Source organism: Leptodactylus fuscus, chromosome 6 (assembly GCF_031893055.1).
Source record: "Leptodactylus fuscus isolate aLepFus1 chromosome 6, aLepFus1.hap2, whole genome shotgun sequence".
NCBI classification, from domain to species: Eukaryota; Metazoa; Chordata; class Amphibia; order Anura; family Leptodactylidae; genus Leptodactylus; species Leptodactylus fuscus.
In genome coordinates, this window is record NC_134270.1 from 122721467 (window position 1) to 122738396 (window position 16930).

At 41.9% G+C, this 16930-nt stretch overlaps 1 protein-coding gene across 4 annotated transcripts in view; it reads left to right on the plus strand.

The window, feature by feature from the left end:
• The first annotated feature begins 253 nt into the window (after nucleotides 1-253).
• P3H4 (prolyl 3-hydroxylase family member 4 (inactive)) overlaps nucleotides 254-16930 on the plus strand; it is a 36700-nt gene continuing 20023 nt past the window's right edge. For 2 of the 4 annotated variants that reach the window (XR_012716956.1, XM_075278680.1), the window contains exons 1-6: nucleotides 254-1164; nucleotides 6048-6197; nucleotides 7843-8014; nucleotides 10261-10389; nucleotides 10497-10642; nucleotides 10879-10965. Coding sequence is in view for 3 of the 4 variants with exons in the window: in XM_075278680.1 (XP_075134781.1) it covers nucleotides 697-1164; nucleotides 6048-6197; nucleotides 7843-8014; nucleotides 10261-10389; nucleotides 10497-10642; nucleotides 10879-10965 (1152 nt within the window). In the remaining variant the exon portion in view is untranslated. The remainder of the gene's footprint in view (nucleotides 1165-6047; nucleotides 6198-7842; nucleotides 8015-10260; nucleotides 10390-10496; nucleotides 10643-10878; nucleotides 10966-16930) is intronic. The other 2 variants (XM_075278681.1, XM_075278682.1) reach the window with 2 other exon arrangements.

Below are 16930 nucleotides of genomic sequence, written 5' to 3' on the forward strand. Positions count from 1 at the left end.
CTTCAGTTTATATATCGCTGATAACTAGGTCATGATCAGTGGTAATCGTCATCCAGCTTTCCTAGAAACGGATATAACTGAAGATTTTTTTTTTACAACTTGACAAAAAAAAGTCATCTTTTGGACTGATATTTTTTTTCTTAAAGGAAAGGTTCAGGTTCTTGTTCATCCTGTCCCTGAGTTTCTTCTGCACAGTACAACTTGCTCTTTAAGACCCTGTAGATTCCAGCTTCTGACTCCAGGAAGGGCTTTCAGTATTCAGATCACATTACTCAATGTGGATTCCTCTGTATTACTACTTTTGTATTATTAAGATGGTGGCAGCTTTAAGTGAAGTAAAGTTTTCTAGAGCTCTACTGAGAAGGATTATGTGATCCACAAGATCTGATGCATCCCGAACAGATTCTGCAAAGAGCTCAGACTATCTGCATCCAAGTGTATGGCCAGGAAGGAGCTCCTGTGAGTGTGGCCGCCAAGCTGGCAGTAAGCAGACCCTGCAGCCCCCCTGCTAGTCTCCCCTTCTGTCTTCCTCCAGGTTTCTCATTCCTCTCCTCCCTGTCTTGTGGCTCAGCTCTCGATAAAGCTTTATGTAACACTCCAGGCTTCTTCCCTTCTTTCTAAACTTCTCTGAGAAGTTTCTCCCTAGTTTCTAAACTTTTCGTGGAGCGTTCTTTTCTTCCTCCAGCTGTTGCCACCATGCTGCTGTTCGTCTTGGGCACATTGGTCCTCCTGGTCCTCCCAAGCCATTCCCAATATGAACAGTACAGTTTTCGAGGATTTCCTCGTTCAGAGATCAAACCGCTAAAGCCCACTTATGCCAAAGCCATGGAGCTGTACGAGACGCAGTCCTGGAAGGAAGCTAGTCGCATGCTAGAGGCCAGCCTGAGGCTTCACCGCTTGCTTCAGGACAGCGAAGCCTTCTGCGGTCAGAACTGTGTTGATGGGTCCCAAATTCCTGGCATGGAGGAACTGCAAGGAGAAGAGAAAAGTGGGGACTGGAAGCTGGAGCTGCAGTTGTTTGGACGGGTACTATCCCGGGCAGTGTGTCTGAGGAAGTGTAAAGCCACTCTGCCAGTGTTCCAGCAGCCATACCCCGATAAGGAGACCCTGAAAGCCTTTCAAAGACGAGACCCCTACCAGTACCTGCACTATACCTACTTCAAGGTGAGGCGGGAACGTATGCCATATATTACTTACTAAGATTTTGGCATAAATACAAAGATTTTCATTCAATAGGACTTAAGTCATAACAAGTAATCATATGCTATTATGGAGTGTGCGGGAGTAGGGGACCACCTCAGCTTGAGGACTGAGTGTGGGTGATGGGGGGTCCAAATTCCAGACTGCCATCAATCATAGGAATCATGTCATAGCAATCTGGGGCTATATCATCTGTCTACTGACACATTGGAAACATCACCATTGCATCATTGCAAGGGAGGCAATGCTGTCTGGGGGAAGGGGATTTATCAACCCATCTGCAGCAGTTTTCTGGCGTAGATGGGTGTTTAGGGGTGTTCATACGTAGAAATGTATTGCTGAATTTGTTAAGTAGTAAATTTCTGCTTTAGGAATTTGAAATCAGGACCCCACATGGCATAAATGCAGCATCTTAGCCACTGCGGAAAAAAAACGTGGCATTTTACAGACACTGACGGAAAAGGTGTATTTTCTGCCTCCCATTCATTTCCATGGGAGTTCTCAGGCAGAATCCGCCTGAAGAACGAGCAGGATGCTTATTTTTTTCTGCTAGATGAAAGAATCAGCTAGCATTAAAAAAAATCAGCTACTGCCTCCCACTGAAATGAATACGAGGCAAATTTCAGGCGGATTCCACCTCAAATTCAGCGTCAAATTCTTACTTGTGAACACCTCCTTATGGTGGCGCATCTTTGGTGCATACTCCTTTTTGCGCCAAAGGTGCACCACATTCCTCATTCTGTGAATGTGGGTGGAGTGGGGTGGGAACACTTCAGCCCCACATATTTATTATCACTCATGCCCCCAAAAATTAGCATTAGTATAGGAAATGTACGCTAGTTCCTGGCCGGTATGGATTTCCATCCTGGTGCGCAGGTGAGTGCCTGAGGTCGGAGTCTCTCGATAATTCAGACTGGCATTTCCTACCCCATGTGTCCATTTTAAGTTGTCCCTGGCAATGATATTGGTGGCCACTATTCTGTGATGACATAGAGTATAGTGCACACTCTGTGCTGCAGCACATCCCTATGGGTCTGTTTATTGGAGCTGTACTCTAGAAACAGATGTCTATGGACAGGATATTACAGCTACGTGCTACACTGCCTCACAATCCAACCACATGCACAGGCCCTAAGGTTATTCCAACATCACACTCCATCGTGTTTCGCTGGCAGCAATAAATTCCTTTGTAGAGGTGCTAGCTGATGTGTCCATACTAACCCTCCAAAAGGGAATCCATTTAGTAGTATCAATAACATTCCCTTCTCTTATTTGTGCAGGTCATACAGATTGCGCTTCGGGTTTCCATCCTTCAGGCCTGCTTGGGTACCCGAAAAATGGAAACTCTATCTGCTTAAAAAGCAGATAGAATTTAACAGGGTCCGCTGAGTTTCCGCCTAGAAAAGTCCTCCTTGTAGGACTTTTGTCTGCACTGATTTTATGCGGATGCAGTGCACAAGTCATTTTTTCTCCAGCACATGGCCATAATGTGTCTGGATTTTTCAGAGCATATTACAGCCATAAATTTTGTCACGACCATGGGTCAAGTGAGCCAGACTTACACCATCATGGGGATGTATGATGCTGGAAATTTGGGTCATAAGACTCAAGGGAAAATGAGATTTGCAGACATCATATGTTCTTGAAAATCTATATGCATTACGGTAGTGTGTAGGAGACCTTGGGCTACATGCACATTACCGAGTGTGCACACTGCAGGGGACCAATTTCATAGATGAATGACATCCGAGTGGCTTTCATCCGACATTGACTTTATTGTGGGATTCCATTCCGTTCTGATGTGATGGAGCAGGATAGGATCTGCTGTACAATCATTGGAGCAGAATGGAGCATGGGACCCCCACTGGAAGAGCTTCAGGCTGCACAGTCTTTCTTGGGTATGAGGCTTTAGGCAACTATAAACAGCACATGTCCCTGTACTAACAGGTCAAGTCGTGCACAAATAGGATTATATTTGGGAACTGACATTAAGTCGAGCATGTAAAGGGTCAGCCATTGGCAGACTGGCTGAGAGCTAACCCAGTGCGATGTACAATACCAGTGTGGTGGATGAAACTTTAAAAAATCTAATCCACATGCGGCAACTGAAACCCACAAACTGACCTGCCCTTGTGGGTGCAATGCAAACGTGGAAACGTGACCTGTGATGATTCCTGTAGGTGTCTTTCTTCAAAAAGTGTGACTATATTCTTTGTGATTTGAGCAGTCGTAGCTTTCAAGAAAATGCTGCTTAATTTCCTAACTTCAGTGAAGGAAATTGAGCAGCACATCCACCCCATGTAACCCCCCTCCCCCTCCTTTATCAGCTGATTATCAGAATATGGCCTGGGGACTCAGGGGTCTGTTACAGGGCAAACAGAGTCCCATAGACCTCTACTATGGAGCCACAGGAACTTCATGCCATACATACAATATAGTGCATGAGATACATACAATGGCGCATTCCATACAAGTAACACATCTCTATGTTTTAGGCTACCTACCTACGTGAGGCTCTGATTTCATACTATAGAATATGAAGGTACAATAAGGTCTCATCACCCTCCATGAATGCACTATTATGACAAAACGGAGCCATAATATGGCAATATGTATGAGGTTTTTGAGCTGAATACAGCCACAAACATTATAAGGCTAAGTCACCCACATAGCAGGCTACAGCACAGCGGGAAAAACTGCAGTGGCAATGCATTACGTTTTTTTCTGCATTGCTTTTGACAGAAAGACCGCAGAAGTTTCCTCTATAGACTATCTGCTTCATTTATACCCATAGGAAAACCGCTGGCGTTTCGGTAGGTATAAATGACATGCTGCAATTTCAAAAACTGCAACGGTTTTGGAAATCGCAGCATGTGCTTATTTTTCTGCAATGTGTGGATGGGATTCGGTAAAAACCCAACCACTTTGTAGGGACTGTAAAACCGGCCAAACCACGGTGTTTACGCCACATGGGGCTCTAGGCATACATCTAGTGGGCATACAATACCAGCATGCTATGCCATCTGCTGTCTGTGTCAGATGCCTTCCTGATCATATTATGTTATGGACAAACTAGATGGAATGACTAATGTGGCCAGTATAAAGGCATTATTTAATGTAACAACTCCTTCTTCTAAGAATAGTGGAACTACAAATACCAGGATGCCCTGATATCAGTCTTTGCTGTCATGATCTTCTAAAAATGACATATTTAGACAGAAATTGAAAGTGATGGATGGATGAAAGTGAATCCAGTAGCTGTGTGAGCCTGGTCCTGGAAGCATGTGCTAGTCTTTGCCAACAACACATCTGATTTTGTGTTTTCGGGATTTCTTAGCTGAGGTCGAGGACTGCCACGTCTCCAGACATGCCCTGAATCTGTCTCAAGTCTTCACACTTCGTATCCTACAAGCAGTTTCAGTCCCAGATGCTTTAACCTGCAAAGCTCCACTTCACTCCTATACCATCTGGACGGTATAGTGCTGTATAGTTTAAGGGACCTCAACCTGAAATGTGTCATTTATTGTTCACAGTTATCAACCATTTCAGGTTGGGAGAAAATAACTACTTATTCCTCTCTGACCACTAAGTACCAGTCAAGGAAAGACCGCTCTCTACCGCTGACCACTGCTAAGATCAGGAAGATACATGACAGGGAGACTCAAATGTCACTTCACTGAAGAGAGCAAAGATGTAAGGGAGGGGAGACATAAAGCTGGATTTTTTTTAACTAAAAATTAAGTTTAAGAAAATCATTTTTTAGAAACAGCGCCACTCCTTAGCCTATGTCTGGAATTGCATGTTTGCCCCATACTGAGAGAATTTCCAACCAAAACATATTGTATAGATGCCACTATGTGTGCAGGTGGATGACCGGGTGACCAGAAGACTCAGCTCTATAGCCTTCAAATGGCTGATGACTTGGACAACTTTACCCGTCGCCATTTTATCACTCAGTTTTTTTTTCTTTTATTGTCTTTTGTGCCACGGGAAACCACAGACATTGAGAGTCCGTGTGCAGTCTGCTTGTAAACTAGAAGAAGCTACCACCTTCCATAAGTTGGACTTAGGTGGGTGATCGTTCTCAAACTTAAACCAGTGGAGAAAAAAATTCTCCTCCATTCGCCCACTTCCATTTGACAAGGAACCTGGCATATTAAACCACCCACTGTTTCTTATGGAGCAGTTTTAGTGCCCCAAATAACCCTATCCTAACTCTGACTGTACGGAAAAAAAAACAAAAAAACCTTTATATTTACCTAGAAATTAGTCTGGTGGTCTCACCATATCCATCTCTGGTGCTCCAGGTGGCTGCCCATTTCTTCTGTGGAAGTACACCTTAACTTCATTGTGCATGCACCAAGGCTCCAGCGCATGCGCACTGTAGCATAGGTGAACTGCTATGCTATTACAGGAACCAGATAAGAAGGAAGATGTTTTTTTTTTTTCGTGGTGTGTGTTTTTAATTCGGACACAGACACAGCCAGAATAGGACTATTTGTGAAACTAAACAGCTGGTCCATAAGGACTTGTGGGTGGTTTAGTGACCAAAATAAACCCATCAGGTTCCCTTTCAGTCAGTTTTCTTGTTACTTCAGCCTCATAATACTACCATATATTGGACAAATCCATCCATTCAATAATAACAGACATAATACTACAATGTGCTTCTTATGTAATACCAACATACACTAAGTAATGTCTGATATTTTTTTAAGATTGTCATCCTCATAATTATCTAGGATACAGAAGACCTGGGTAGATATCCAATCTGCCAGTCCTTAAAACCATCCCTGCATAAATGTTAGAGTCATTTTAATAAATCTCATTCCCACCATTTTTTCTAGATTAATGAACTGGAAAAAGCAGTATCGGCGGCCCACACCTTCTTACAGAAGAATCCCACTCATGAAATGACCCTGAGATACATGAATTACTACAAGACCCTACTGGAGGTTGATGAGTTTCTCATAGACTTGGAGGCTCAACCATATGAGGTAAGAGGTTCTTCACATACCTTACCAAGATACACATTGTGCTACGCGCAGAAATTGAATATCCAAAGTTTGACTCTACCGCCAAGGTCTCCTAAACTAATGGATTCATGGGCCTACTCTCTTAGGAGAATTGATGCACCTCATTACAGTAATGGCCAGCCAAACAGTTTCCAATGGTCCATTCAGTAATACACACCATAGAATGATGTGAACCATACAACCTGGAAACCAGTAGTAGGTCCTAATATTCCCTATTCACTACTGATTTATATGGTTGATATAGAGATTGTCTCTTAGAGTGGTTTACACTGTATTTTAGAGGTTCAAGTCAATAGGGAATTATGAAACACACTACAGACAGCAGTATTTTCTTCTGGATCCGTGGTAAGTTTTTCTGATTGCCCATTGCCCATATTCCGGGCACCTGGAACGGATTACGCTGAGGAGTGTAGACTGAGGGTCAGGAAGGAAGGAGGGAGCTCTGAGCAAGAAGCAGCCAGCACAGCCGCATGTCAGTGCACTACTGTTCTACCAAGTTATTTCAACTCCCAGGGGAAAGATGGGGGATGGGAGATGATGACTGTGGACACAAGAATTGTAATACGTTGACTGGTGGGGGCAGGGTGGACCAGCGCTAGTAAAGAGTGTTGTTCTTACTTAGAAATCAGTAAAAAGAACACTTTTAAGTGTTGCTGGTTCCCACTCCCTCTCCTTGGCAGCCAACTTATTTCAATTCTTAAAGGGCTTGTCCCATTAAAGACACGTATTCCCTATCCACAGGATAGGGGATAAAAGTCATATTGCTGGAGGTCCAACTGCTGGGACCCCGAGTGGTCAGAACGGGAGACTGAAAATCCCCCTGTGTCCTCCATGTGAATAAGGGCCAGGACACATGCATGACAAGTTCTCCATATACTTCTGTGGAACTTCTGGATATTGTGGCACCGGTAGCTCCAAAAAAGTGAATGGTGTGCCAGTCACACAAGCACACTGGTGCTTCATTCACATGAAGGACACAAGGGGACTTTTGGACCCCCTTTCTCCTTATTCCCTGGTGGTCCCTAGGATAGGTCATCAGTTAAACATTGTCAGGAATCTGACACTAGGACTCCTAGCCAATCAACTGTTTGAAGATGCTACAGTGTTCGGCTGAGTGCTGTAATTACCGAGCATAGCACTGTGCACTTGAATGGGACTGAGCTGCGATCAGGCCATGTGATTGATGAACATGGCTTCAGATGGCTCTGTGAAGCCGAAGTGACACTTAGGGAGCATAGTTGCCGCTTTAAACAGGTGATCCACAGGGGTCCCAGGTGTCTGACCTCTGCGTAGGGTATGGATAAGTCAACAATTAAAAAGTCTTGGAAAACCCTCTTAAGAATTTTTACTGTCAGGTTAGGGGAAGCTTCAAAAGTTTGCTATTGAGCATAGCCTTTCATAGTTATGTGTCATTTTTCAGGTGTTTCCCACAGACTTCTTTATTTAAAAAAAAAAATTCCAACACCAACAAAACACAGAAAAAAAGTTTAAATTTCATGGTGCTTTTATAAGAAAACTGTCACAAAACTTAACACACAAAATGTATGTGAAGAAAGCCTCATTGTGTTCTTACAGTATTTCTAATATGGGATCTGAATCTCCACAGGGAGTGTTTGTGAAGGCAGTAAAATCCTACAATGCTGGAGACTTCCGCCGCAGTATTGAGGACATGGAGCAGGCCTTACCCTTGTACTACAAGGCATACAACACCTGTCTGACTGGCTGTGAGGGTGTCTATGAGATGAGGGAGTTCAAAGACTTCTACCCAGCTGTAGCAGGTAAAAAAAAAAGCAAATGTAGTTTTATTAAGTGTGAGTTCTCAATACATTGGTACAAGCACCCATTCCCCGAAATAATACATTACCCATAAAGAAAGAAGTCACACACATAAAGTCATAATGGCGAAAATTGACAGCGGTCCTTATTAACTTAAACGAATTCCAAGCATTTAATAATAAATATGAATAAAAAAAAAGTATATAAATAATTAATAGATAAATATTAATTGATAAAAAGTCCATAAATATGAATAATCAATCAATTCATAAAAATTCTGAAACAGCTAATAAACTCCGCAACAGAGACCTAAATAAAATAAGATAAGATAATCCTTTAATAGTCCCACAGTGGGGATATTTCAGTGTGTTACTGCAGCATGGATAATACGGATACAGGATAATAACAAGTAATATATTACAGAAAGATGGGAGGGTGGGAGCTTGATCGAAGATTCGCTGTTGCCTGACACTGAACAACTAATCTGCCGGCTATTTAAAGAGGACCTTTCATGTCCTCATCGATGTGCGGTATTATATACTGCTAGAAAGCTTACAGTTCAGTGATATCAGCGCACTCGGCTTTTCCGGTATGTGCCGCATTGATGGAGATGTTGGTGCCATTAGTTTCAGCACCAATGTCTCCCCACTGTCAGAAAGGCATCCCTTACAGCCTAGCGTTATCACTGGGCGGTAAGGAACTCCCTTCCCATGGCAGTACAAGTCTATGGAAGAATACAGTCGGGGGAAAAAGGCTATGCTGTAAGGCCTGGCTTTCTGACAGTGGAGAGACACCAATGCCAAAACTAATGGTACCAATATCTCCACCACTAGCATGCATATCGGGAAAGCTGACAGTGTGCTCAATTCAACACACTTTTGGCTTTCTAGCAGTATATAAAACCACACATCAATGGTTGGTTCAGTACCTTTCATGTCCTCAATCAGCTGCTTAAAGACCCGTCCGCTGGAACCTGCAGAAACATCTGAAACCAATGACCTTCTGATGATCTCGACAACTGATTTACTTGAGGTAAAAGGGCACAAATATATGTAAAACCTAATGAAGAGTGAGGAGAAGGAAGAGGGTACTGTGATTCCATGTGTCCCCCACATAAGAAGGCTCTAGGGGGCCCTTGCCATTATTATAGTTTGTTACTCTCATCTGTCATTGGATGAGTGACTAAGGTCAAATTCACATAACCAAATTTACCCATGAAACTCAGTCCGTGTGTGAACCAGATTTACTCTACATTTCTCCTATCCTGCCTTGGTATCTAAGGATAGGCCATCAATCTTAGAAACTGGAAAACCCATTTAAAGACAACTTATGTTCTTCTATCCCAATAGGCCATATAAATGCTGTCCTCTCTGGACCTCTGCTCTCCTCCTACAACACTGAGCTGTCTGTGAGTTGCATGCGTGTATCGGCACTTGGCCTTATAAAGGGCCAGAGTGTGCTAAATGCCTCTAGCTTGAGTCAATGCCAGTGTGCCCCAGCCTTTCTGAGCATTATCCCTCAGTGCCCAGTACCTGAGCGATATAGTCCACTTGTTTCTGATTTGGTATGTGCTTGTTCCTGCTTTGTACAGATACAACATAACTTGTTTTCCTGACTGTTTTCTGTCTGCCGCCTGCCATATTCTCTGCCTGACATAACCTCCACTGATGACTGTACACTGCCAGCCATCACCAGAGCTCCATGTTATGATACTTGCTGCTGCCTTGGTATTGTGTATTGGAGACACCTGCCCATCTATATGTCAGCCATTGCTAGCAGAGACTACTCCAGGTGTAATGATCTGGGGATTCTCAGTGGGAACATCTTCCTGCAGGAGTCAAGGATTAAGAATGAGTAGTTCCTTAGGCTCTGCACTTAAGGTTTAGCTTTAAGTCAAACCTGTTGTAGCATAGTATCTCCGTTTCTTCAGATGGCCCTCATTACAGAAGCCTACGCTATGTTCGGATCTGTACTTGTGTGTCCATTACCCTCCGTGCCCCACAGACCCTATTGATTATAATGGAACCCGTCCGGTGCCTGTTCTTTTAGACTTGTAGCACTTTTTCTTTCAGTGATTTTCGACGGTCACCGCAATGCAGTCTCCATTTGGAAACTATGGAGGGGAGTTGGAGATCTGTATCGACAAAAACATTCCTAAACACCACAGAATGTTATTGCTAAAAGCAGTGTAACTTTAATTGGTAGATATTCACTGTATTTTTACTTTTCTATATTCTTCCCCTTTCAGATCATCTTGCTGATGTCTTAGAGTGTAAGGTGGAGTGCGAGTCTAACCTGACCCCTAACGTCGGAGGCTATTTTGTTCATAAATTTGTGGCCACCATGTATCACTACCTCCAATTTGCATATTATAAGCGTAAGTAAATTGTTGCTATTCATACCAAACTTATATATATATGAATATATACAATCTTTATGTTAAATATGTTACTGAAATTTCCATACATTACATTTATATTTCAGTTAATGATGTAAAGAACGCGGTTCAGTGTGTGTCCAGCTATATGCTGTTTGACCCTACGGATAATGTAATGCAGCAAAATCTGGCGTACTACAAATTTTACAAGGAAAAGTGGGACCTTGAAGATTCAGATTTCAACCCTAGAGAGGTAATATTATCCTCCTCAGGACTGTGATGCAGAAAATGTGTGTGTCAATATACAAAGACACTATGGGGGCATACTTATGGCGGTGCTATTCATGGAATTATTTGGCTGTTTTTATATTCGTGTTAGAGGGTGTGTCACAGAGTAAGAGAATTGTAATGTACTGTATATGACTCCTGATTTTCTTGCCTCCTGAATTTCTTGCCTCCTGAATTTCTTTCCTCTTCTTTTCTATACAGGAAGCTTTGACGTACCATAACCAGACCACCCGGCACAAGGAGCTCTTACAGTTTGCCCAAGATTTCCTTCAGCGAGCAGATGATGAGGTAACCATGATTTATGACCAATGTTTACTAGGTAAAAACAGCAGAATACTGAAGAACATGCATTATGGCTGACTGGTCACGTAAACAAGGCCCATAGCAACTGATGATACAAGGAGAAGTCACATCTGCACACTCATGGCAGTATTACATGGTGACCATGTTAATATAATGTATGGACTGTGGGAAACTGGATAATGCCTGTATGGCATAATAAGACGTGTCTTTATGAGACACCCTCTTCAAATAGTCATTTGACAGGTTGCTGCAGGCAACATGAGTAATTAAAAAAAAATGGAGCCTAAAGAAATTTGGTTGTATATAGGCCTATGTCATGGCAACTATACCAAGTAGTGATATAAGGCAGTATATAAAAAAATGAAAAACACAGCTTAAGATGCACCTGGGAATATCATAATGTTGAGTTATTTTACTTACTTTACTTTTATTTGTGATATATTATCAAAATAAAATGGATGTGTCAAGCAAGAACTCTCTTCATATAAGAGAGTACTGGGATTACATTATGATTTTCCTTCTGACAGGCTCTCTTTAATCTTGAGGCATAATATTGAAGGGAAAATCCTTTTGTGACCTGTATATTTTTGGTGGACCCCTAAATAGTACAGACAACAAGATCTAGTAGGATTTTCATGATCATTTCAAAGTCAAAAGGTGTTTAACCCCTTAGCGACCCTTGACGTAACTGTACGTCATGGGTCGCATGGGGATGTATGGAGCGAGCTCACACGCTGAGCTCGCTCCATACACGGCAGATGCCGGCTGTATAATACAGCCAGGACCTGCCACTAACAGCAGCGGTCGGTGCCCAAGCCGATCGCTGCTGTTAACCCTTTACACACTGCGGTCAAACGTGACCGCAGTGTGTAAACGGCGCCGGCGGCATGGGCGCCGCCATGTTTCGCCGATCGCCGCCCTCCTGAACGTCACAAGAGGGCGGTGATCGGTTGCTATGACAGCCGGAAGCCTATTGAAGGCTTCCAGGCTTGTCTCTGCACTAGATCTATTAGACGATGCCAGAGGCATCGTCTAATAGAAGTGCTGCGATTTTCCTATTCACTGCAATACTGTAGTATTGCAGTGAATAGTATGAGCGATCAGACTCCCTAGGTTTCAAGGTACCTAAGGGGTCTGATCATAAATGTAACAGAAGAAAAAAAAAAGTTTTTAAAAGTATTAAAAAAATAAAAAAAATATAAAAGTTCAAATCACCCCCCTTTCCCTAGATCAGCTATAAAAGTAATTAAAGAACATTAAACATAAACATATTAGGTATCCCTGCGCTCCAAAATGCCTGAACTATTAGAATATTAAAACATTTATCCCGTACTGCGAACGGCGTAGCGGCAAAAAAAATAAAAACAGCCAAAAAGCGTTTTTTTCAACACTTTGCCTCCTATAAAAAATTGAATAAAAAGTGATCAAACCATCGGATCTTTCCCCAAATGGTATCAATAGAAACGTCATCTTGTCCCGCATAAAAAGACACCACAACCAGCTCCATACATGGAAATATGAAAAAGTTACAGGTGTTAGAACATGATGACACAATTTTTTTTTTCTATTTTGCAAAGTTTATCATTTTTTTAAAAGTATCAAAAAATTTCAAATACTATATAAATTTGGTATCACCGCGTTTGTACTGACACGTAGAACACAGGTAACATGTCATTTGTACCAAACAGTGAATGCTGTAAAAATTAAACCCATAAGAAAATGGCGCAAATGCATTTTTTCTCCAATTGCACCTCATTCTGAATTTTTTTCCAGCTTCCCAGTACATTGCACAGCATATTGAATGATGCCATTACAAAGTACAATTTGTCCCGCAAACAATAAGCTATCATGTGACTCTGTGAACTGAAAAATGAAAAAGTTATGGCTCTTGAAATGTGAGGAGGGAAAAACGAAAATGCGAAACCAAAAAATGGCCTGGTCCTTAAGGGGTTAAAGAAAATTCTAACAAAATGTGCAGGAAACAGGTTTATTTAGAAAAAAAAAACAGGAAAATAAATAAACCTTGACTTCAGGCTCAAAATGAGCAAAATAAAATACAGCCTTAACTTCAGGCAAAACAATAAGAAGCAAAATCCTGCTCGTCTGAGCAACTAACTAAACAGTAATTATACACTAAATATACGTGTGGCTTACTTATAGCCACGCACACAAACCAATTAGCATAACACAGTCTCATCGGACTCCGGAGAGTAACAGGACAGACCCAGATGCCTCTTCTTACTCCCTAGATCTGCCCTGAAGTGCAGGCTCTTCAGCCTTTTATTGACCAGTAATGAGCCTATGACCCACACCTAGGCTGAAGCCTCCTCTAGACCCACCCTGGACCACACATAGGTCATAAACCTGGGGCTGATATAGCAGGACTCAAGCACTCTGCCTGTCACCTTCTCACACTACATACAGTGACCGTATAGTGATACATAGCAGTCCTACACAGCTGCTCTGCAGATAATATAAGGGATTTCAATTCAGTTACATCTAATGACTTGCAGATTATGGTTTTATTCTTCTGCTTTTCATCTATGATAACTTCTTTCTGCCATAACCTGTCTTTGCAAAATATAACATACATGTATCTTTGGCTCCTCACTTTTTCAGCACCTTACCCACCTCTTTCCCATCTCTATACTCACTATAAATAATGACTCAGATGGTAATAGTGTCCCCTTTTTGCCTCCACACAATAACAGTACTCCTTCTGTGCCCCTTCACAGTTATTATTTTGTCTTCCTGATACAAATATGCCTTGAAAGAGGCAGTAACATCAACACACGAGATTGGACAGGGAACCAATGGCTCTCTGCTCGGCTTTAGTTTTCAAGGTCTGTCCTGGGTTTCAAACCCAGCTCTTCTGTATGAAAAAAAACATCATAAAGTTGAGCCCAAGACTCAACTATTCACATTGAGACCATTTTCTTTGCCAATATCTATTCTTTATGAGTATAATGTACAGGTATACAATGATATATCTCTATATGCAGGTACATGTTGTGTTTCAAATATATTTCTTTAAACCTACAATATACTTGTATATCAAGACAACTATACCCCTGTACTCTATGCACGTAAAGAAGATATATAGTCAAAAGATATTGTCTCATTGACAATAGTTGAGCCTGTTGCTCAAATCATAGGGTATTTGCTTCCCAAACAGAATATCCCAAGGTTTTAGATGTGAGAGATTTCTAGTGAATAAATAAATGAAATAAAACTTTAAATATGTAGGGAATCCTTTTGTAATCTATATAACAATGTTAAGTTTTAGAAATGTACATATTTTACTAATATTATATACATATATTACAAATTATTAAAACTTTAACTTAGGTAAGTAAATTACAATACAACTCTGAGCCCCACCACATTATAATGCCCCACAGTGGTCCCAGACAGTGTGATATGCTCCCCAGAGCCCATCCCCACCACAGTATAATGCTCCACAGTGGCCCCACACTGTATAATATGCTCCCCATGGTGGTCCTACATAGTATAATGTTCCACAGTGCACTCATACAGTATAATATGCTCCCCACAGTGGTTCTACATAGTATAATGCTCCACAGTGTTCCCACACAGTATTATATGCTCCCCAGATCTCCTACAGTATAACTCTCCACAGTGGCCTCACACAGTATTATATGCTCCCCAGCAGCCCCAAACAATATAATGTTCCACAGTGGCCCACACAGTATAATAGGCTGTCCACAGTGGCCCCTCAGTATAATGCTCCTCATTAGCCCCGTCTAGTATAATATGCCACCCAGCTCTCAAAAGTTTCCCCACGCAGTATAATTTCCTTTTCCGTAGCCCTTCACAGAGCCTCAAGCTGCTCAAATCCCTCAAAATTCGTTTTGACTAATATTCATGAGCTTTGGCCCTATGGTTAATTTCAGAATCGAGAGTATAATAAGTAGAGGCCTAAGGGAGGTGATGGAAAATAAACACTTATACTCACCTTGCCTCACCTCTCCTGGGCATCCTTGTGTTCTTTAGCTTTCTCCACTATCTCTTCAGATCTGTGGCTGATGTCAAGCATCCTGAACATCACCATTGAGTCCTGTTATTGGGCTTCAGCGGTTATGTAACTACTGAGGCCCAATCAAAGGCTTCATTGGTGACCTCAGGGTCACATCACATCAGCCACAAGCCAGAAATGGCCAAAAGGTGACGCCAGACACTCAGGATAGGAGAGTATAAATGTTTGCCATTTTTACTCACCTACCCTGGGAAGGCTTCTATTGGCACATGACGTTGGGGCCACTGGTGAGCTAGTCGGATGCTGTAATTGGTATCACCATAACCGTTAATAGAAAAGATGCAATTTTTTTTTTTCTACTTAAGCAGTATTTTTCTGAGGTCTGACATTATTATATGGGGTCTGAATATATTTAGCTGTGCCCTTTTATAAAGGCCACACCCCTTGAAAAGTCCACTCCTACTTTTGTCGCAATCTACCATTTGCAAATTACCCTGTGAAGAGCTTTCCCTAGCTAACATCTCTGCTGATGGGGAAAATGAGTAGGAGGTGGCACATATTTTCCTTGTATAAAATTCCTGATGACAGACCAAAGGACGTTGTATTTCCACTGTAACTGGGGCTTATATATTAATCCAAATTACAGGGGAAATCTGCAATAACACCCCCCTTCCCCAAAAAAACAGATGCTGTAAACTTAAAATGCCCCCAAAAGTGTTTTATGACCATATGAGCAAGAGACCCCCCATAACCAACAGTGCAGCCTGCCCTGACAACCCAAATCAAGACAGAAAAAAAACACTTCCCATAACATGCAGTACAACTTGCGCTGACTACGCAAATCTATATATAATGTGCATAAAAATTACTACAATGGAAAGGGAGAATAAGTTGTTTTTAGTGAGTAGTATTCAATCGAACACCTCGCCAACATTGGAATGCTTTTAATCGGCTGAACACCAAGGGGTTAAACGCATCAAATATTTGAAGCGTTTAACCCCTTGGTGTTCGGCTGATTACATGCATTCCTATGCCGGCAATGTGTTCGATCAAATACTACTCACTCAACACTAGAAATAAGTTAAAAAAGTAATTTAGTGGCATTTTATGCTACAGTGTTGGCCAAAAGTATTGGCACCCCTGCAATTCTGTCAGATAATACTCATGTTCTTCCAGAAAATGATTGCAAGCACAAACTCTTTGGTATTAATATCTTCATTTATTTTGCTTGCAATGAAAAAACACAAAAGAGAATGAAAAAAAAGTCAAATCATTGATCATTTTACACAAAACTCCAAAAATAGGCCGGACAAAAGTATTGGCCCCCTCAGCCTAATACTTGGTAGCACAACCTTTAGACAAAATAACTGCGAACAACCGCTTCCGGTAACCATCGATGAGTTTCTTACAAGGCTCTGCTGGAATTTTAGACCATTCTTCTTTGGCAAACTGCTCCAGGTCCCTGAGATGTGAAGGGGGCCTTCTCCAAACTGCCATCAAGAGATCTCTCCACAGGTGTTCTATGGGATTCAGGGCTGGACTCATTGCTGGCCACTTTACAAGTCTCCAGTGCTTTCTCTCAAACCATTTTCTAGTGCTTTTTGAAGTGTGTTTTGGGTCATTGTCCTGCTGGAAGACCCATGACCTCTGAGGGAGCCCCAGCTTTCTCACATTGGGCCCTACATTATGCTGCAAAATTTGTTGGTAGTCTTCAGACTTCATAATGCCATGTACACGGTCAAGCAGTCCAGTGCCAGAGGCAACAAAGCAACCCCAAAACATCAGGGAACCTCCGCCATGTTTGACTGTAGGGACCGTGTTCTTTTCTTTGAACGCCTCTTTTTTTTTTCCTGTAAACTCTATGTTGATGCCTTTTCCCAAAAAGCTCTACTTTTGTCTCATCTGAACAGAGAACATTTTTCCAGAACGTTTTTGGCTTTCTCAGGTAAGTTT